This window comes from Dendrobates tinctorius, unplaced genomic scaffold (assembly GCF_039654945.1).
Source record: "Dendrobates tinctorius isolate UK_male_01 unplaced genomic scaffold, ASM3965494v1 ptg000171l, whole genome shotgun sequence".
NCBI classification, from domain to species: Eukaryota; Metazoa; Chordata; class Amphibia; order Anura; family Dendrobatidae; genus Dendrobates; species Dendrobates tinctorius.
The window spans coordinates 12,803,237-12,825,322 of record NW_027361838.1 but is presented as its reverse complement, the minus strand read 5'-3'; the positions used below and the strand labels follow the sequence as shown (position 1 = coordinate 12,825,322).

General features: G+C 45.8%; 1 protein-coding gene across 1 annotated transcript in view; it reads right to left on the bottom strand.

The window, feature by feature from the left end:
* EMILIN2 (elastin microfibril interfacer 2) overlaps positions 1 to 21,484 on the bottom strand; it is a 91,773-nt gene extending 70,289 nt beyond the window's left edge. Inside the window, exons 1-2 of the mRNA XM_073550887.1 lie at positions 21,149 to 21,484; positions 19,559 to 19,681 (exon numbers count right to left, since the gene is read on the bottom strand). Coding sequence (XP_073406988.1) covers positions 19,559 to 19,681; positions 21,149 to 21,279 — 254 coding nt within the window. The 5' untranslated portion in view covers positions 21,280 to 21,484. The remainder of the gene's footprint in view (positions 1 to 19,558; positions 19,682 to 21,148) is intronic.
* Positions 21,485 to 22,086: the final 602 nt, after the last annotated feature.

The window sequence follows — 22,086 nt, the reverse complement described above, 5'->3', positions numbered from 1 at the left end:
AATCTAGTTGCCTGCCTTTGAACTGACTCTACCTTCCCAATACACTTTTTAAAATGTGGAGCCCAGATCTGGATCCCATATTCTAGATGTGGCCTCACCAGTGATTTATAGAGGGGCACTGCATTTACACCTGTGGGTGAAATTCGGCTAAGATTAGTGGTGGTATAGCAATTAATAAGCAAATATATCCTTAGCTGTGTGTCATACTATTACTATTGGCTAATATTCCCTAAAGTTTCATTAATGTTATCCCTCCTACTTTCCTCTGATTTGCAAGATTGGATGCTGGCTAAAATGAGAAGCCCACCATGAAGACAGTACAAAGGGAGCTCAATACCATTACAGGAAGGACAGAAAGCTATAAAAATGGTTGCAAAAGTGCACAAACCCCTTAAAAATGTGTCCTGTATTCATAAGACATGGGACAATGGGGCATCCATTGCATTTAGATGAAAATTGTTCTTCTTTTACCATTTTTCTATTGATACACAAGTTACCTATAGAATCTCCAATGTCTAAAATGCGACATCTGTTTTAATACATTGAAACATCACCACGGCATATAGATCTACCAGAAGACAAGAAGAATACACATAGGTTACTGTGAGTGTCCGAGCAGGCAGATGTTGGCGTCCCATGATAACCACATGAGTCTAAGCCGCCCCTCCCTTCTTCACTATTTCTCAGCGCAGAGTAAATTGGCTGCAATATTAGTTTCTCTAAATAGAACATTATTAAACAAGGAAATCAAGAATGTGCAATAAAAAGAAGTTGATTTCAAGGGTTTTTCCCATCTTTAGAAGATGATAGAGAACATTGCTGTGCAGGCCCCGTCTGAATGGAGCGGTCACGTGCACCGCTGCTCCACTCATTTTCTATGTGGCTGGCGGACATACTGCTGAATACAGCGCTCGTTCCAAAGAGGATGAATGGAGTGGTGGTGCATGTGACAAGCCATGACTCCATTCCGATGGGACTCTGCAGATGTCCATTCTCTGGATCTGTGAGGATCCTAACCCTCACTGGACAGCAATCTTCACCTTTCCACAGGAAAGGCGATAACTACTAAAGATGGGAAAAACTAAAGAGGAACAAATTGGTCTGAGGCAAATTGAGTTTGCCTTGAGTTCAAAAATAAAAATTCAAATTTGTCTAAATCCAAATATTTTGTGATTTCATTTGTGCAAATTCAGCAAAGCAGCCAATTTTGCTGATTTGCAGAGGGAGAAGCATGCAAAAAAAAAAGTCACCTGTCCCACCTCCACAGCTCCTCACACAAACCCCCTCCAGCATTTAAAAAGAATGCAAATCTAATTCCCTGGTTAAATTAGAGCAAACTGGCCAATCAGATGTTTGGCAGATTCGCTCATCACAAGCCCTTGCAAGGAAAAGGACTTGTCAGTTATGACATGCCTAGTAAATATTCACATTCCTTATTAAAAAAACAATAACACTGGAGCACCTTTTCTTACAACTCGTCATAACGCTGTTCCTCTGCTATTCTTCCTGGAAATGTATGGATGCTATTATCAATAGGGTGAGCCCCTACACTATCTAGTATTGACATTTTCCATCATGTAATGTAAGGCTGCATTTACAGTGACTGATTAGCAACGCTCTTATTCGGTGTAAACATGCTGTCAATCACCCGACTAACGAGCAACTAACAACTCATTTATCAGGTGACATGATTTTTTAGCTTTTTTTTAAAAAAATCATTGTTCTTGGTAGAATGTTTTCGTTTGTAAACAATGGTATTTTATAGGCACAGAACGATCAGTTTAACGATTGTTCTGTGAGCATGTAAATTGTGGTCAGCCTGTGCAAATTGGCTATTAAATGGCCACCAGCTGACTTACACAAACTGTCACATAGCGGCCATTTAACGTAATGCACCTTAGCACCTAGCTGTTAATTTATCCATATACAGTATTTAGAGGAGGAAAAACAGAGAAACAGAACAATGAAAAATTCCAAGTTGAGATGCTCCAGGATTATTTTAATGTGAATGCAAGTAAATACTAAAATAAACACATCAGAAAGGAAGAGAAATCCTCTCGAAAATTATAGAGACTGTCAAGCAGTTTATGAGGTTATGTATGAGGTTATTGTTTTATCTGTGTCATTTTGTGTGATATTACTGTTCTTATATGAATGGATGCAGGTTCACAAAGAAAAATATGTTAAAGGGAATCTGTCTCCCCTTTTTTGAGATATCATATAATGATATCATTCAATTGTGTGTCACATAAGGATTCTCTTAGTACTTTTGCTTCTCCCTGACCCCGCACCTTTCATGCATAAATACCTTTTCTATATCGGTTCAGATGTATGTAAACTGCCGCTGTCCGGTCCGCTGGGCGGGGCTTATTCAACTGCTCCCCCCTCCTTGTCTTGCTCTACGCAAGAAGAAATGCATAGAGCAAGACAGAGAGGGGGGGAGCAGGTGAATAAGCCCCGCCCAGCGGACCGGACAGCGGCAGTTTACATACATCTGAACCGATATAGAAAAGGTATTTATGCATGAAAGGTGCGGGGTCAGGGAGAAGCAAAAGTACTAAGAGAATCCTTATGTGACACACAATTGAATGATATCATTATATGATATCTCAAAAAAGGGGTGACAGATTCCCTTTAAGGGTATAAACGACTGCTAACAAAGAAAATCCCTTTTTGGAAAAAGTAACCTTTATTAGGTAAATATTAAAACTGTTTAGCCACAAGACCTAAATATACAGAAACAAGGTGAAAAAGTGCAAATAAATATAATAAACTAGGTGTCAGAAAAGTGCTCTCACCCTGAGACAATGGCTACCAGGCACCTTCCTAACTGCGGTGGTTGGCACCATAGAAGATACAAGAGATGGTGCCCACGCTCAAACATCGACTGTTTGTTAAAATATAAAATAAATCACTATAATCATTGCTATGCAGGTTAAAGTTTCAGCTTTTCTCTAAGATTTGCCGCAATACCATGATGATGGCCACCAAATCAATATTTGCAATGTGGAGATGTCTAAAAACATCCTCTTTTTCTCTACTTTGTTGGGTATCCAAAACTCATACATAATTGAACATCCACAGAATGTTTATAAGGGCTCACACTCATCAGTGCAAGTAAAATCGATCTAATGTTCCTGAAAATTAGGAGGAGTGTCATGCGAGTACAATGGGATTTTTCTCACCTCGCATCTGTAAGACAAGCGTATGCAATCTGAATGCAATGCATTTTTAACATCAGCTTTTACATACAGTAATTCTCTGTCATTTCAAGCTAGTTTACTAACAAAACAATCTTATATACAGATATAGATAGATCTCATTGAGATACATAGTCAATGCAGTGCAAATTACTGTACATGTATTTAGTTTAGAATTAAATAAAAGAAAAAAAATGGAGCAGGGTCCCCCTTATTTTACTTAACCAGCTGTGGGAAAGCCGACAGTTGGTGGCTGACGTTTATAGTTTGGGAAGGGGGTAATAAACATGGAGCTTCACAGGCTATTAATATCAGCTCCCAGGTAACTACTTAGCCTATACTGGATATGAGCAATGGGTGACCCCAAAAAATGACGTGGGTCCCCCCTATAATTAATAAGCAGCAAAGGCTAGACAGACAACAGCGCGCTGAGAGTAAAAACCTAGGAAGGGACCATCGATATTGGCCTTCTCCCAGACTAAAGGCCCCTTTACATTTAGCGATGCACCAGCGATCCGACCAGTGATCCGACCCAGTCAGGATCGCTGGTGCATCGCTAAATGATCGCTAGTGAGCTGCCACACAGGCAGACCTCACAGCGATGCAGCAGCGACGCAGCGCACGATACTCACCTTTCACACACAGCGATCCTGACGTCCTCCCGCCCGCCTCCACGCGTCGCTCGTCGGCGCCAGCAGGAAGCTGACGACGAGAAATGGAGCCAGACATTCTCACGCGATCAGCGATGGCCAGCGTGGGAGCCGGTCGGAGGTAAGTATCAAACATAGCGATATCGCTATAACGTCACAAAATCAGTGATGTTATAGCGATATCGCTATGTGTAAAACCCCATTTAGAACATCAGCCCTCAACTATCCCAGAAATGGTGCATCCATTAGTTACCTTTTGAAAGCACCACATAAATTGATTCTTCTAACTGGACTTTATTATTTTTTCACTACATTCTACTTCAGGTAGATTGCATTTATTATAGGAGGTTTTCTTTTAAATATATATATATATATATATTCCATTTTCAGCCCTCTCCATTGAGTTAGATATTTTCATGTATTTCACTATTGACGCGTTACCATAACGGAGTGACTTCAATTGCATATTCTGTCAATACATAATTTTTAGTACTTTTATGGCATATAAGCTTCCGCTGTTCTTTTTGATTTTTATTTGATCCTTTAGGAGTTGCCATTTACCTAGGCAGTAGCATATTTGGATCTGAACATAAATTTCAGTAGGTCAACATTTCAGATTTTAAAATTATTTTTTCAAGCTGGTGTTATAAAGTATTCTAATTTACTGAGATAATGACTTTTGGGTTTTCATTTGCTGTAAGCCATAATCATCAATATTAACAGAAATAAACACTTGAACTAGATCACTGTGTAATGACTCTATATAATATATGAGTTTCACTTTTTGTATTGAAGAACTGAAATAAATTAACTTTTTGATGATATTCTAATTTTGTGAGATACACCTGTATTTAGATGGCATGTTTACAGGACAATTTCAGACCGTTAAACGAGAACCCACCGACTATATTCAAGTACCGGTAAGTCATTCAGAAAAGGAACAGAATGATGGCTAGTATGACGGTTCTGTCCCCATAGAGAGTCATGTTATCTGCAGAACATCTGCTGTTTACAAGATGTAAAGTGCCACCAAGAATGATTATTTTTGTCCTGGGGTAAACGATTGACTCACCTGATGAATTAACATTTTGCTCATTTGTTGGGTGACTTATTTATTTTGCTCACTTATGTAGCACCATTAATTCCACAGCGTTTTTTGACCCATCATCACTTTCCCTATTGGGGCTCACAATCTAAATTTCCTATCAGTATATCTTTAGAATGTGGGTGGAAACCGTAGTACCTGGAGGAAATCCACACAAACATGAGGCGAACAAACAAACTACTTGCAGATGTTGTCCATGGCGGGATTTTTGAACTCACTGTTTTTCCCTGGAAGACAGGAAAGTAGTTAGCTGGTCACTGCCCATGACAAAGTTCCCAGAAGTTACCTGAGAAGTGGCTACAGCAATGATATCATAGATGAGATGTCCCCTTTGCTAAAACAGCCATTGCAAAGTGGGCATAGTTGGCAGCCAGCAATGCTTTTTCTTACTCTTTAACCCTCCTAAACGCAGACTTACAATAAATAGACTCCATGCTCTAAATTATACCAGGACAGAATGTACTGGTATATTGTCATGGTTAGGACATGGTTAATGTCCTGATATCACAGGGTTAACTTTTGCCGGCCTCTCTTTGGATCTGGGAGGGGTATTTATACTCACTCCAGACTAGCATTCTCTGTCAGCTATACTGTTATTCTGGCTGTGTGTCTGACCGACCCCCCTGGTGTGCGTGTATGCATTGCTTGTTTGATCCCGTGTATGACCCGGCCTGTCCCCTCACTCTGAACTCCGTCTCACGGTTTAGGTACTAATGTCTTCTCTGGTTCTGACCTCCTGGCTTGGCTATTGTTACTCCGCTACCGTTTGCCCCTATTGTACCGTCTATTGCACGTTCTGGTTTTCTGTTCTATTGCTACGTCCTGACTATCCGCTCTGTCTAACCCTTTGGTACTGTCCTGCTATATCGTGCATTGACCCTGGCTTGATCTGGTTTCCGGCCCTGTCTATGCCCCTTGGTAACTTGTCCCGTAGTTACCTTTCTAGGAGTTTCCCTGCAGCTCCTAGCTCTGTGGAGCTTAGCCACGCCCCCAGCAGTCACGTGCTTCAGGTCCTGATAGTCTTAAGCATGCATCGTCACCGCTACTGCCCTGCTCCACAGGTATCTTTGTGCACAGTTTTTGTACTCAGGACATGCGCACTGGCTCAGTGAGCGAGTGTAGTGCGGTGTTCCTGACATTATAGCTGACCGTTTCAGATCTTTTTTTTTTTTCTCTCTAAAGGAAAAAAAAAAAAGTGTGTTATCCTCATGGATCACATACAAGTTTTGGCTGATCAGGTCAAGCACCTGACCCACATGTTCCATAAACTCAATGTGAAACAGCGCACGATGGCCCTTACCCAGCAACAGTTGGTGGTTACTGTGCAGGGGGCTGTCGATGCAGGGGCTTCTAGTTCTGGGGGTAGAGATGTGTCATTAGCATCCTCGAATCTGCGGTCAAATTGCCAGACCTTTTCTCAGGGGATAAAAAGGAGTTCAGGTCTTTCAGAGAAGGATGAAAGCTTTTTTTTTTCTCTAAGGCCCCACTCCTCCGGGAATGAGTTCCAGAGGGTGGGTGTCATTATTTCCCTAATTTGGGGGGCTCCACAGGCATGGGCTTTCTCTCTCTCTTCCTCTGCTCCTGAACGTATGTCTGTGAATTTGTTCTTTGTGGCTCTGGGGCACATTTATGATGAGCCTGATAGAGTGCGTCTGGCAGAGGATATGGTGAAGAGTGTGACACAGGGGAGGCACTTTGCTGAATGGTTCTGCTCGGAGTTTAGATGTTGGACGTCCGAAGTATCCTGGAATGATGCCGCCCTGAGGGGGTTGTTTCGCAGGGGCCTGTCTGACCGTCTGCAGGATGCTCTGGCATTACATCCGCCTCCTGATACCCTGGAGGACGCCATGATGCAGGCGGTCCGTATGTACCGGAGACTCCGTGCTAGAGGAATGATGCAACAAGAGTCTCCCTTGTACCCCAAATTGTGTGACACTGCACCTGTATCTGAGCCCATGGAGGTTGGGTCAGTCTCGGTTAAGGAGAAAGAGAGAAGGCACCGTAGACAACCTACTATGCTTTTACTGTGGAGCCTCTGGACATTGGAAAAGGAATTGCCCCTCCTGCCCTTCTTCAGAGAAACCAGAGAAACGACTGAGTCTGGGCAACAATCGAGGAGGTTGTCCAGACTCTCAGGTACATTTTTTCTCACGTATAAAAATGGTGCTCCAGGTTGAATTGGAACTTGCTGGAGGTCCTGTTATGACCACCGCCTTTGTTGACTGTGGTTCCTCCATTAATCTGATTGATGCCCAAGTTGTGACTCTTAATAAGATAGGGACAGTCAGGTTAAAAGACCCTGTTAAAATTTTGGCTGTGGATTCATCCCCTCTTACCCAGGATGGAATTTGTTTTATGTCTGAAGTTTTTTCTATGAAAGTGGGTTCCACTCATGTGGAAAATTTAAGTTGTTTCATTATGAATAATCTGCCTGCAGGACTGGTACTGGGAATGCCCTGGTTGCAATGCCACAATCCTCTTATTGATTGGGTGAAGGGGGAGATCACCCGATGGAGATGTAATGATATTGGTCTGTGTTGTAACCCGGTTCCTTTGGTCAATCCGATAAAATCTGTATCTGTGTCATCTGTTGGTCTGGAGGGTATTCTGGAGTACCTGAGAGACTTTAAAGATGTGCTTTCCGAAAGTGAGGCTGAGGCGCTCCCACCACATAGACCATATGATTGTGCTATCGATTTAGTACCTGGAGCCAAATTACCCAAGGCTCATTTGTTTAGTTTGTCTGGGCCAGAGCGCCAAGCTATGAAAGAGTACATTAAAGAAAGCCTTCGCAAGGGGCATATTCGGCCCTCGGTCTCACCCATTGCAGCAGGGTTTTTCTTTGTAAAGAAAAAAGATGGTGGGTTGCGACCGTGCCTTGACTTTCGAGAACGGAACAAAATTACTGTTAAGAACACGTACCCTCTCCCGTTGATTCCTGATCTATGCAATCAACTCACGGGGACCAAATGGTTTTCTAAGCTCGATCTACGAGGGGCTTATAACCTTATAAGGATCCGGGAGGGGGACGAATGGAAAACAGCTTTCCTGACAACTGAGGGGCTGTTTGAAAACCTGGTTATGCCCTTCGGCCTCACTAACACTCCTGCGGTTCTTCAGAACTTTATTAATGTTGCTTTTTCTGACTTGATTGGACGTTACGTAGTCATTTACCTGGATGACATCTTGATTTACTCTGAGGACAGTCAGTCACACTTGCACCATCTGCGTACGGATCTTATGAGACTCCGGGAGAACCATTTGTATGCTAAGCTGGAGAAGTGCTAATTTTTTATGCAAGAACTATCTTTTCTGGGTGTAATTGTATCCGGGGAGGGATTCCGCATGGATCCAAGGAAGGTTCAGGCCATTACAGATTGAGTGCAGCCTGATGACCTGAAGGGTTGCAGCGATTTCTGGGCTTCGCTAATTATTATAGGAAGTTCATTAAAGGGTTTTCGCAGGTGGTGAAACCCTTAACGGACCTCACTCTTAAAGGGGCAGATGTAAAAAATTGGTCCGTGGCCGCAAAAAATTCCTTCCTGGCAATAAAGAAGTGTTTTACTACAGCGCCTGTGTTGGTACAACCCGATTCGTCAAGACCTTTTATCGTCGAGGTCGACGCTTCGGAGGTGGGGGTGGGGGCAGTATTGTCACAGGGACCCTCTACCCTGACTAACCTCAAACCCTGTGCCTTTTTTTCTAAGAAGTTCTCTTCGGCCGAGAGAAACTATGATGTCGGTAACAGGGAATTGTTAGCGGTTAAATTGGCCTTCGAAGAATGGAGGCATTTTTTGGAGGAGGCCGCTCATCCCATTACGGTCATCACTGATCATAAAAACCTGGCCTATATCGAGTCTGCTAAGAGATTGACCCCCAGACAGGCTCGGTGGGCACTTTTTTTTTCTCGATTTCATTTTACCATCACGTTCCGACCAGGGTCTAAAAATGTTAAGGCGGATGCCTTATCCCAAAGTTTTGATTCTGTGTCCCCTCCAGAACCTCCTTCCTCCATTCTTCAACCGGGAGTGGTTGTAGCCGAAATCTCCTCTGAGTTACAGAGAGAGAGATTCTGGAAGCACAAGCACAAGCTCCCAGGAATAAACCCCCAGGTAAATTGTTTGTACCCAAACAATTCCGTCCCACACTCGTTCAAGAATTTCATAATTCTGTGTTAAGTGTACACCCTGGTATTGCAGCTACCCGGGGGGCAGTAGCTAGGGGTTTTTGGTGGCCCTCTATGGGTTCTGATATAAAAAGCTTTGTGAATACTTGTGGGGTGTGCGCACGCTCTAAAAGCTCTCAAGTCTGGCCGGCCGGGGAATTGGAGCCTTTGTCATTTCCGGATAAACCATGGACACACCTGTCCATGGACTTTATCACTAATCTTCCACCTTCCAACGGCAAGTCAGTGGTATGGGTAGTGGTTGATAGATTTTTTAAGCAAGCCCACTTTGTGCCATTACCTGCATTACCATCTGCTGAAACTTTGGCCCGCTTGTTTATACAGCACATTGTTCGACTGCATGGAGTGCCTGTGAACGTGGTGTCGGACAGGGGTGTGCAATTTGTGGCCAGGTTTTGGAGAGCGTTTTGTATGAAGTTGGGGGTCACGTTGTCATTCTCCTCTGCCTATCACCCGGAATCCAACGGACAAACTGAACGCACCAACCAGTCATTGGAGCAGATTCTGAAATGCCTGGCCTCCTCCAGACAGGAAGACTGGTGTGAGGTATTACCCATGGCAGAATTTGCATTCAACTGTCGGATTAATCAGTCTACCGAAAAGTCTCCCTTTCAGGTCAATTATGGGTTTGTTCCGCAGTTTGGGGAATTTTCCCGTATGGATTCGGATTGCCCTGGTGCCAAGGGGATGGTACAACAATTAAAAACCCTCTGGAAGGAGGTGCAGGGGAACATGTCCAAAGCCCAGAAGAAGTTCAAACATTTTGCAGACAGGAGGAGGGGGGTGGTTCCTGTGTTGACAGTGGGGGAAAAAGTCTGGTTGTTCACCCGTAACATCAAACTTAAAATACCCTCTATGAAGTTGGGCCCCAAATTTTTTGGCCCATACAAAATTGTAGAGGTGATCAACTCGGTGGCATACAGATTACAGTTGCCCACCTCCTTCAAAATCTCTAACGTCTTCCACAGGTCCCCATTAAAACCTGTGGGGACAGTTAGAGAAGATCCCTCATCTGTGGCTCCACCAGTGTTGGTAGAGGGTCAACTGGAGTACGAAGTAGGGCGCATCGTTGATTCGCGGTGGGTACGCCAGAGACTTCAGCACCTTATCCATTGGAAGGGATATTCCGTTGAGGATCGGTCGTGAGTTTCGGCCAGTTCGGTGCACGCTGATCGACTGGTGCGGGCTTTTCATGCCAGATACCCTGAGAAACCTGGGCATCCAGTGGCCCCCCATTAAGAGGGGGGTACTGTCATGGTTAGGACATGGTTAATGTCCTGTTCTCACAGGGTTAACTTTTGCCGGCCTCTCTTTGGATCTGGGAGGGGTATTTATACTCACTCCAGACTAGCATTCTCTGTCAGCTATACTGTTATTCTGGCTGTGTGTCTGACCGACCCCCCTGGTGTGCGTTTACTGCATTGCTTGTTTGATTCCCGTGTATGACCCGGCCTGTCCCCTCACTCTGAACTCCGTCTCACGCTTTAGGTACTGTTGTCTTCTCTGGTTCTGACCTCCTGGCTTGGCTATTGTTACTCCGCTACCGTTTGCCCCTATTGTACCGTCTATTGCACGTTCTGGTTTTCTGATCTATTGCTACGTCCTGACTATCCGCTCTGTCTAACCCTTTGGTACTGTCCTGCTATCTCGTGCATTGACCCCGGCTTGATCTGGTTTCCGGCCCTGTCTATGCCTCTTGGTAACTTGTCCCGTAGTTACCTTTCTAGGAGTTTCCCTGCAGCTCCTAGCTCTGTGGAGCTTAGGCCACGCCCCCAGCAGTCACGTGCTTCAGGTCCTGATAGTCTGAAGCACGCATCATCACCTCTACTGTCCTGCTCCACAGGTATCTTTGTGCACAGTTTTTGTACTCAGGACATGCACACTGGCTCAGTGAGCGAGTGTAGTGCGGTGTTCCTGACATATATTGAAATTAAGGGTCCTGATATTCCTGCCATACAATGCTTACATGTTATTGGCCTCATTCACAGGGAGTTCCTCAAAACTATGGTCACTCGGAGTACATACATACACCTCCACCTTGGGGAACTTTTGCACCTTCCTCTATGTACTTCATCAATGAAAAATTCTACAAAACTTTGCAGTAATAGCTGAAAGAAGTTATCATATAGGTTTGGTCCAGATGGAGAAGTTGTGGAAAGTTAACATCTCCAATCAGGAAACGTCACCTGTGAGTCAATGGATATAAAAGTTTTTGCCTTTGGCCAGGTTTAGAAGGGTGTGTTTCGCGGTGCATATATGATTCTTTTAGTAAGAGTGACCAGGTATTATCATGATTGCTCAGAAAAGAAGGAATCAGGATGATAATTGGCAAGTGAAAATGGGTCTTTAATTGAGGCTTATCGCACAGGTCAGTGTGAACTATGATAACAGAGCTGGGGACAACTACTCTGACGATTGTGCTGCAGATATAATGTACAGGTTTAGTAAAAAACAAGCAAAATATTGATAAAGATGGTGTGTCGAAACACAGTTACGGCGATACAGAATAGTCAGTGAACAAAGAAAAAATCCATAACATCGATTCCAGCTCACCAACAGCATGTGGAGGTATGGGATGTGGCTCCCTAACAATGAGTGTAGATATGGGATGTGGCTCCCTACCAGTGTGTGTAGATATGGGATGTGGCTCCCTAGCAATTTATGTAGGTATGGGATGTGGCTCCCTAACATTGTGTAGGTATCGGAAGAGGCTTCCGAACAGCATGTGTAGGTAAGGGATGTTGCTCCCCAACAATGAGTGTACGTACGGTACGGGATATGGCTCCCTAACAGTGTGTAGGTAAGGGATGTTGCTCCCCAACAATGAGTGTACGTACAGGATATGGCTCCATAACAGCATGTGTAGGTATGGGATGTTGCTCCCTAGCAGTGTGTGCAGGTATGGTATGTGGCTCCATAAAAGCGTGTGTAGATATGGGATATGGCTTCCTAACAGAGTGTGTAGATATGGGATATGGCTTCCTAAAAGTGTGTAGGTATGGAATATGGCTCCCTAACAGTGTGTAGGTATGGAATGTGGCTCCCTAACAGTGTGTAGGTATGGAATGTGGCTCCCTAACAGTGTGTAGGTATGGGATGTGGCTCCCTAACAGTGTGTGTAAGTATGGGATGTGGCTCCCTAACAGTGTGTGTAAGTATGGGATACGGCTCCCTAACAATGTATGTAGGTTTGGGATGTCGCTCCCTAACATTGTGTAGGTGTGGGAGAGAGGGTCCCCGTCAAGTGTCCGGGTTGGAACCCAGGGGACCGTCACCTGGGTTCCGGGGGAAACTGTTTCCGGGGGACAGAGTTCGGGGATGGACCGTTGTGACAGACAGATGGGCTGGAGGAGGGTCCAGTATAAAGGAGGCGGGGAATTCCCGGGACGATGAGTCAGCAAAACGAGACAGAAGGAGCAGGAGATCGTGGGAGAGACTGAGAGCCAAAGCGACTCACCAGAGCCAGGAAGGAGGCCAGAGACAGGAGAGATACTTCCCCTGGCCGAGACAACCGTCCGAGAACCACTGCCCCACGTCGACCAGCGGCCGCCGCCTTCCTCCAACCCACGGCTGCGGCCTGCCAGCGGCCACCAGCGGCCGTTGCCGCCTCGCTCCTACCCGCGGCTGCGGCCTGCCCGTGGCCACCAGCAGCCGTTGCCGCCTTGCTCCTGCCCGCGGCTGCGGCCTGCCCGTGGCCACCAGCGGCCGTTGCCGCCTCGCTCCTGCCCGTGGCTGCGGCCTGCCCGCGAACACCAGCGGCCACTGCCGCCTCACTCCAGCCCGCGGCTGTGGCCTGTCTCCCGCTGCCCGCAGCCGCTCTGCCCTCACTCGTGGTCACGGCAAGCCCAGTGCCGTCGGTGGCCACCACTGTCCCGCTCCGGTCCGCAGCAGGGGTCGGGCCTCTGCTGACCGCGGACTCCACGTCGCAACCGTTAGCTGCGCAGGTGGCCTGTCATTCGCCACCACACATCGCTGCCGCTTGCCCCAGTCCAGGGGGGCTGCGGCCCATCCGTCCAAGGACTCCGCCGGGGACTGTGGGGCTCCAGTGTCATCAGCGCGCCGGAGGGCGCAAAGACTTCGTCAACGCCTCAGCAACTGGGCCCAGAAACTACTACCCCGAAAGACCACCATCCCGAGCGGCGAGGGACGTCTGGACGGCTAAGTTGACTATATATTTAAGAACCCGTAGTCGGCCATACCGCGGCCCTATAGTGACCGGCTATTGCCGGAAGTAGTCGTGTTCCACCCGTTTGGGTTTGCTTGTATAGAGCCCCTGCGAGGGCAACCCGTGTTACCCCTTTTGGTGATCAGGCCGTGACTGAGGAAAGTTCCCTCTAGTCTTATAAACGTTATTATAGAAAGCACCAAATTGTCTCGCGACTCGTCACTGCATCCTGCGTACCTGCAAACACCACATAGGTTTGGGATGTCGCTCTCTAACAGTGTGTGTAGGTATAGGATATGTCTCCCTAACATTGTGTAGGTATGGGATGTCGCTCCCTAACAGTGTGTGTAGGTGTGTAGGTGTGTAGGTATGGGATATGTCTCCCTAACATTGTGTAGGTATGGGATGTCGCTCCCTAAGGCTGAGTTCACACGTGGCGTTTTTTTCGCGTTTCCGCGGCTGTTTTAACCGCGCGATTTTGCCACGAAAACGCGAAAAATAAGCATCCCATGCATTCCTATGGGATTCCGCAATGCTCTGCTAATGCTGCGGTTTTTACCGCGGCAGAATCGCTTTGCGGTAAAAACCGCAGCATGCTCATTAATTTGCGGAATCGCGGCGATCCCGCACCCATAGGAATGCATTGTTCCGCTTACTTCCCGCATGTGGCTGTGCACACCATGCGGAAAGTAAGCAGAACATCTGCGGATGGTACCCACGGTCCGGAGGAGAGGAGACTGTCCTCCGGGCTTTGGGTACCATATCCCTGTAAAAAATAGAATTTAAAAATAAAAAATATTGTTATTCTCACCCTCCGACGTCCCGCGCAGTCTTTCCGCTTCTCTTCACGCTCCCGTTCCCAGTAGTCCTTTGCGAAAATGCCCGCGATGGCGTCCGTTCTCGCGACATCGTGATCCCGCGAGAACGGACGTCGCGGGCATTTTCGCAAAGGATTACTGGGAACGGATGCGCGGGACGTCGGAGGGTGAGAATAACACCATTTTTTATTTTTTTTTACATTCTATCTTTTACTATTGATGCCGCATAGTCGGCCTCAGTAGTAAAAAGTTGGTCACACTCGTCAAACACTATGTTTGACGAGTGTGACCAATCTGTCAATCAGTTCTCCCATCGATGCTACAGATCGCTTGGAGAACGCTAGCATTTTGCAAGCTAAATACGCTTGCAAAATGCTAGTTTTTCTGCAGGAAAATCGCGGGAATTTAAAATGCGGTTTTCCCGCGGACTGGAATTCCGGAACTCTCGCGGTAATTTCTGCGAGAGTTCCGGTACGTGTGCACTTAGCCTAACAGTGTGTGTAGGTATGGGAAATGTCTCCCTAACATTGTGTAGGTATGGGATGTCGCTCCCTAACAGTGTGTGTAGGTATGGGAAATGTCTCCCTAACATTGTGTAGGTATGGGATGTCGCTTCTTAACAGTGTGTGCAAGTATGGGATATGGCTCCCTAACAACGTATGTAGGTTTGGGATGTCGCTCCCTAACATTGTGTAGGTTTGGGATGTCGCTCCCTAACAGTGTGTGTAGGTATGGGATATGGCTCCCTAACATTGTGTAGGTATGGGATGACGCTCCCTAACAGTGTGTGTAGGTATGGGATTTGGCTCCCTAACAGTATGTGTAGGTATGAAATATGGCTCCCTAACAACGTGGGTAGGTATGGAACGTGGGTTTAATTTCCTCCAGATGGAAACACTGAAAACAGAGGGAAAGAAAAATTAAGGAAAAGCTGGTAATTGATTAATGGAGGGTCTTGTTTGGGAAGTATGTGGATTACACACCGTGCTTGTACTGAAGTTCATCAATGGCTTATGGGGCCTGCTTGATGAGGGCTGTAAAGTGTTTGTAAATTTACTTTTCTGTCTATGGTAAACACAGACAACCCCCACTAATTACCATAGAGAGGGGCTTTCATGATGTTGAATTTCTATGAGCATGAATGTAGGTTAACGCATAGCTTGCTGTGTATTATCGCATTGCTCAATCCAGCAGAGCCAGTAATCAGAGAGCAGGATTCACAAGACTCCCAGGCTCTTCTCCTTCAAGTATGTTGTAAGAGTGTTTAAAAAGGACCATATGAGACTTGTGCCCTCCAGATCCACAGAACAGAAGACATATCTTGTAGAATGCCAAAGTGGTGAGACTGAGACTGCATTCATATTCAATGTTAACCATTTCCTGAACTTTGGAAATAATACAGCTGCTAGTAGTATTACAGATTGGTGTGTACCGCAGGGCGAGCATATCCAGTTGTTAAACTTATTTTGGGACGGTTAAGAATTTCTGTTGAAAAAGAATTTCGTCCACAACAAACATCACCTGGAAACAGAATTCCCTGAACAGTCATCTTATGTGAAACAGGTTAATATTATATTCAGACGTTTCTATATTTCTATATTCTCCTTGTCTCCAGATAGCAACCATCAATAACTGCCTATTTCTACAAGGATTTTTGGGACCATTAATTGTACAGAAGCCTATACAAAAAAACTGTACAAAAGCAATATTTAAAGTTAGTGACTAACAAAACACAAAAAGAAAAATGCTTTCACATTTAAACATCATAATGGAAGTAATAAGTTACCTCCCAACTACAAAGTAAGTATGTGAATACAAGCAATAATACTTATAGACAGGGTCGGACTGGCTCACCGGAGAACCGGAGGATTCTCCGGTGGACCCAGGCACTGACACCTGCTGGTATACTGACCAGCAGCTGCCTAGGGCCCCCCACTGCTACAGGGGCCCTCAGCCAGTGGTGTGTCGCTAACAGCGACACACCCTGCTGCTATAGGGCCCCTGAGTCAGGGGGGCTCTCCCAGTGCCAGCGGAGCAGCAGATGGAGACAGGAGAATTTCCCGGCTTCTAAAGTGAAATAAATATTCACACTTCACCATGCCCCCGTAGCGAGGAGAGGACTGAATACCATTTCATTTTAATAGTGGGCAGTGTTAGCCGCAGGCTGAGGCTAACAATGTCCGCAGGAGCGGACAAACCACATGTGATGTACCCCGGAGGTGGGCCCCTGCAGGGCGGCTAGCTCTGAGGGCAATCGCCGGGCAGGGAGCAATCCTTGCAGCTTGCCAGCAGAGCGGAGCTGCAGGGATCCGATGCTGTCCTGCTTCCTGTCCGGCATTTCCTGTCTGACACAGTGCAGCTGAATGGCGTCATCATTCAGCGCGGCTGTTTCTGAGAGAAAGCTGCTGGGATGTGCTGCGGCTTCAGGGAACGTGCCGAGAGGCGAGTGGTGCTGTGTGTGTCTGTCTGCCTCCGTGCTGTGCGGTGCTTTGTGTGTGTGTGTGTGTGTGTGTGAGAGAGAGAGAGTGGTGCAGTTCTGTGTGGTGTGCTGTGTGTGAGAGTGTTGCTGGGTGTGTGTGTAGTGGAGGTTGGCAATGATGTGGGTGATGGAGAGAGCAGTGATAGGGGTCGTTGGGGAGAAGGCAATGCTGGTGGTGGTGGAAAGAACGATGGGGTGGTGGGGGAGGAAGCAATAATGGAGGTGGTGGAATGGCAATGATGGGGTGGCGGGGGAGAAGGCATTGATGGTTGTGGTGGAAAGGACAATGATGGTGGTGGGGTGGGAGGCAATGATGGAGGTGTTGGAATGGGAAATGATGGGGGTGGTGGGGAAGAAAGCAATGATGGTTGTGGTGGAAAGGACAATTATGGTAGTGGTGGAAAGGACGAGGCAATGATGGAGGTGGTGGAAAGGGCAATGATAGGGGTGGTGGGTGAGAAGGCATTGATGAAGGTGGTGATGAGAACAATGATGGGAGTGGAGGGGGAGAACAATGATGGAGGTGGACGAGGACTGCATTATACCCTATGAGGAGGCTGCATTTTACCCTATGAGTGGCCTGTGTTATACTTTATGAGGGGGCTACATTATATTCTGTGAGGGGGCTGCATTATTCTGTCAGGGGGCTACATCATACTGTCAGGGGGCTACACCATACTATATGAGGGGGGCTGCATTATGCCCTATGAGGGGGCTACAGTATATTCTATGGGGGCTGCCTTATGAGGGGGTTGCATTGTACTCTGAGGGGGCTACATTATATTCTGTGGAGGGGTTGCATTATATTATATGAGGAGGGCTGCTTATACCATATGAGGGTGCTACATTATACCTTATTAGGGGTTGCATTATATTTTGTGGGGTGCTGCATTACATTCTATAAGGTGGACTGCATTATATTCCATGAGGGGCGCTACATTATATTCTATGAGGGGGCTACTTTATATTCTATGAGGGGGCTACCCCAACCCCTGCTACATAATTAAGACATATACTACCTTGTATTATACCCTGATATTAGCGCGTTTTCCCACACAATTGGTGGTCTTGTATTTATTTCTATGCAGCTACATAGTGGGCCCCAAGAATGAATTTCTCTGGCGGGCCCAAGGTGCTCCAGTCTGACGCTGCTGATAGATCAGTGTGCAATTTGTGCGCTACGGTCTAAGGCAGCACTATATTCTCCTCATAGCAATGCTTCCAGGAGAAAACATGTCTAGAATACAGCATGCACTTAACAAGCCACACACAATTTTCAATCAAAGATACAAGTGACATTTGGGAACTTAGAATAAAACAAAGCATTTATATTTGTATTTAATCAATCATTTCAATACTTTGATAATATATTACATGCCCCGTACTCACGCTGTATACAGTATATTACATGCCCCGTACTCACGCTGTATACAGTATATTACATGCCCCGTACTCACGCTGTATACAGTATATTACATGCCCCGTACTCACGCTGTATACAGTATATTACATGCCCCGTACTCACGCTGTATACAGTATATTACATGCCCCATACTCACGCTGTATACAGTATATTACATGCCCCGTACTTTACGCTGTATACAGTATATTACATGCCCCATACTCACGCTGTATACAGTATATTACATGCCCCGTACTTACGCTGTATACAGTATATTACATGCCCCATACTCACGCTGTATACAGTATATTACATGCCCCGTACTTACGCTGTATACAGTATATTACATGCCCCATACACACGCTGTGCACAATATGCTACAAACCCTGTAATGTATAACAATGAATTAGGACAGTTCATATTATAAAAATATTTTCACTCTGGTTGTAATTAAACCTGATGAATATTACTTCCTAAACGGCCTGTCACACTAAGTGATATCGCTAGCAATATCGCTATAACATCACTGGTTTTTGTGACGTTATAGCGATATTGCTAGCGATATCGTTATGTCTGATACTTACCTCCGACCGCTCCCCCGCTGGTTATCGCTGATCGCGCGAGAACGTCCTGGGCCGTTTCTCGTCGTCAGCTTCCTGCTGTGGAGACAAGCGACGCGTGGACGCGGAAGGGAGGACGTCAGGATCGCCTCGTCTGACAGGTAAGTAGTGACCCACGACCCCTGCGATGTCGCTGGTGATATCTGTCTGTGTGGCAGCTCACTAGCGACCACTTAGCGATGCACCAGCGATCCTGACCGCGTCATATCGCTGGTCGGGATCGCTGGTGCATCGCTAAGTGTGACAGTACCATAATTCAACGTCTACCAAGAGCTGTGTACTCAAAGTCCTTCCCTATTTCTCTAGTTCCCAAAGCAGAGATGTCATGTGCAAATTTCACCACCCTTTGACTACTAGAGATAAGGGACTAGGAGGCACTGTACTGATGATCACACTACTCCACCCAGAACATAAGTCCTCCATTTTAATAGCTTCTAAAAGTGTCTATGTTGAATTGGTCTTTTTGTTGGAATAACCAGTATGTACAATTAGGAAGGTAATCTAATGTACCCTGGCTGGCAAGGACTGATGAATGTACAGAGTTGTACATAATTATTTATGAACTTATGACAGATAAAGTAGCAAGTTATAACCCTCAATTAAAGAGAATCTCCTGTGCATGTGAAGATTCTGTGGTCAATGGATACCTTAGTAGCAGGACCACCATGTCAGGATCCTGATAGCTATAAGTGATAAACTTTGGACAGGAGAATGATACATAACTTGAGGTCTTTACTGTAACTGACAACTTCCAGTATTTAGACCAGAACTAAGAATGCTACATAATGCACTCTCCACACAGGAGTTGGTATCTTCTACACTTTTAGTTGCACCATTGTCGGATTATTTGTGAATATTTTGCGTCATCATCTATTAGAGACATTTTAAATCAGCTGAATTGGTCATTAGCCATTCCACGATCTGGTCACTTACGCTAGTGTTGGTTGACAGTGGATCTGGTTCCAGTTACATCTGTACTGAGTCTGGATAAAGCTCTCACTCCCGTCCATGACAGTGCAGCTAACATTCTTGTTCACAATGTAAGCGCACCAGTTTCTATGGAAAAGAACCAAAAATAAGCAGATCAGCCAGTGAACAATAGACATCATTTCTACATTCTTACATTGTAAAGTCATTGTGAAACACGACTATTGAAGATCAGTCAATTAGTAATTTACCAAGTCCATTGTTCCCCTAACCGCCAGCATTTTCTACAGTCAAATGTACTGCTCTTCTTAATAGATCTGGTGAACCTTCAATAAGACGCTAGTCTGGAGGAATAGTATAACTCATCAGCAGGACAATATGACCATCTATTATCATTAACTGGAAAAATAATGTGAAGGAGATCTGATCAGGGAGGTCACCAACTGGCAAATGTGCTAGCAACCACTAATCATCTTCATTCTTCAGGATGATCTGACAGTACAATCTGCTTTGTGTAGCCCAATATTCACATACACGCATCCTATTGCAGAACCTTTATATTTGACAGCACATCTGTCCATGGAGCTGCCTTTTCTGCTCAATGTCTGCAATAGGAAGCATGAGGAATTATTAGGCTGTGTGCACACGCTGCGGATTTTGCTGCGGTTCCGCAGCGGTTTTGGCCGCTGCGGACCCGCAGCAGTTTCTGCTGCGGTGTACAGTACAATGATTCCCTATGGGAATCAAAAACCGCAGTGCAGACGGTGCGGAATTTTCCGCGCGGATTATCTGCGGTTTTCAATCCGCAGAAAGAATTGACATGTCAATTCTTTCTGCGGATTCTCCTGCGGTTTGCCATCTCCTCCATTGAGGAGATGAAAAACCGCAGGGCAAAACCGCAGAGCAATCCGCAGGTAAAACCGCAGGTCTTTTGACCTGCGGTTTCACCTGCGGATTGTACAAAATCCGCGCGGATGAATCCGCACCTTTTCCGCAGCGTGTGCACACAGCCTTAGAGATCGGTTAGATTGCACAAGAAAAATAATAGTCTTTTTCACGTTAAATTAAGTTCCAGACTTTTTCGGCACATCCACAGGTGAAGTCCCTTACCTAACTGCACAAAAGTAGGAGAGAAAAAAACTCACAGAATGAGCTTTCTTGGCTGTTTTGTAAAACCTACAGACTTCAATGGAAACATCTGTGCACATGAACAAGTACTTACTTCCTCTCCTATTACTGTCAATGACCACCTTGGCTTGTAAAACAGAGGAGAGCACCCTACCTGTACATAGCCTACAAGTGTCTAAAGTTGGGATACATCTTATTAAACAGAATTAAACACCTTTGTGCTGTCAGATATCTAACAGTTTCTATGCAGGTAGTCTATAACTCATTAGTGAGGTCATTTACCTGAACAATCTAGCCCTAGGTTACATTTTGGGCAGCAATATAAAATAGACTACAGTTCTAACATCTTAACCTCAAACAAAGGTGAGATTCAGGACCCATACAGAACTTAGAAACTAAGACCTCCAGGACTGAGGCATTATATACCTTGTTCCTCAGTAACAATACAGTGGAAAGAGCAGCACTTACTTTCCCCTCTGTGCAGGACGGTGGTAGCTGAGTTGTGGAGTAGCTTCTATCAGGAGATATCCAGAGAAGACTACCAGGAGCAGAGCCCACAGAGTGGTGGGTCCTGAGGCAACCCTTCGTGATGGCCTCATCAGCTCAGATGTCACCAAAAGCTCTGGAGGAAACTTCTGAGCTGGACTGATTTCGCGGCTCCACAAAGTCCCGAAATCACAGAGAGCAGAGACTTGGAGAAGACTTCTGTGCTGAACTCCTCACAAGTGATGGGATCTGCCTCCCTCTGGCTGTGTCCTGCTCTGTGTAGAACCCTGCTCTGCTTCATCCTTCCTCTCCACACCTCCTCCTCCCCGAGGTCCTCCTGACGTCATATCTCCTAGATTAGCTGCCTTCTCCTCACTCCTAGGAGTCTTCTGAGATGAGTAGTGTGTGGTTGCAGCCCTCAGCCTGGAGCTGAGCAGTTGTTCCCTCTGCTCATTGATAAAATGTAGGTCCCTCTCCATGTAGGGCCATGCTGGAGCTCTGGGCACTGGCTGCTACCACCTCCCTTGTTTGGGAAGCTGCCTGTGATGCTTTAGGCCTCTTTCACACTTCAGTTTTTTACAATCAGTCACAATCCGCCAGGTTTTGAAAAAAATGGATCCTCAATTTTTTTTTGAGGATCCGTTTTTTTCTCCCATTGACTTCCATTAATGGCGGATTGTGACGGATTGCTGTCCGTTGCATCCATTTTTTTTGAGGATCCGCCAAAAGTTGCTGTCCGTCACCATCCTCAACGTTTTCAAAACGGAGCTTGTAAGGTTTTTTTCTCTGGCGGATCCTCCAGACACTCATTTAACCCGAAATTCTTTCTGGGTGCCGGACAAAAAAAAAAAAATATTCTCTCTCTCTCTCTCTCTCATTCTCTCTCTCGCCAGCGTTTACTTTAAATTTCCTCATTTTCA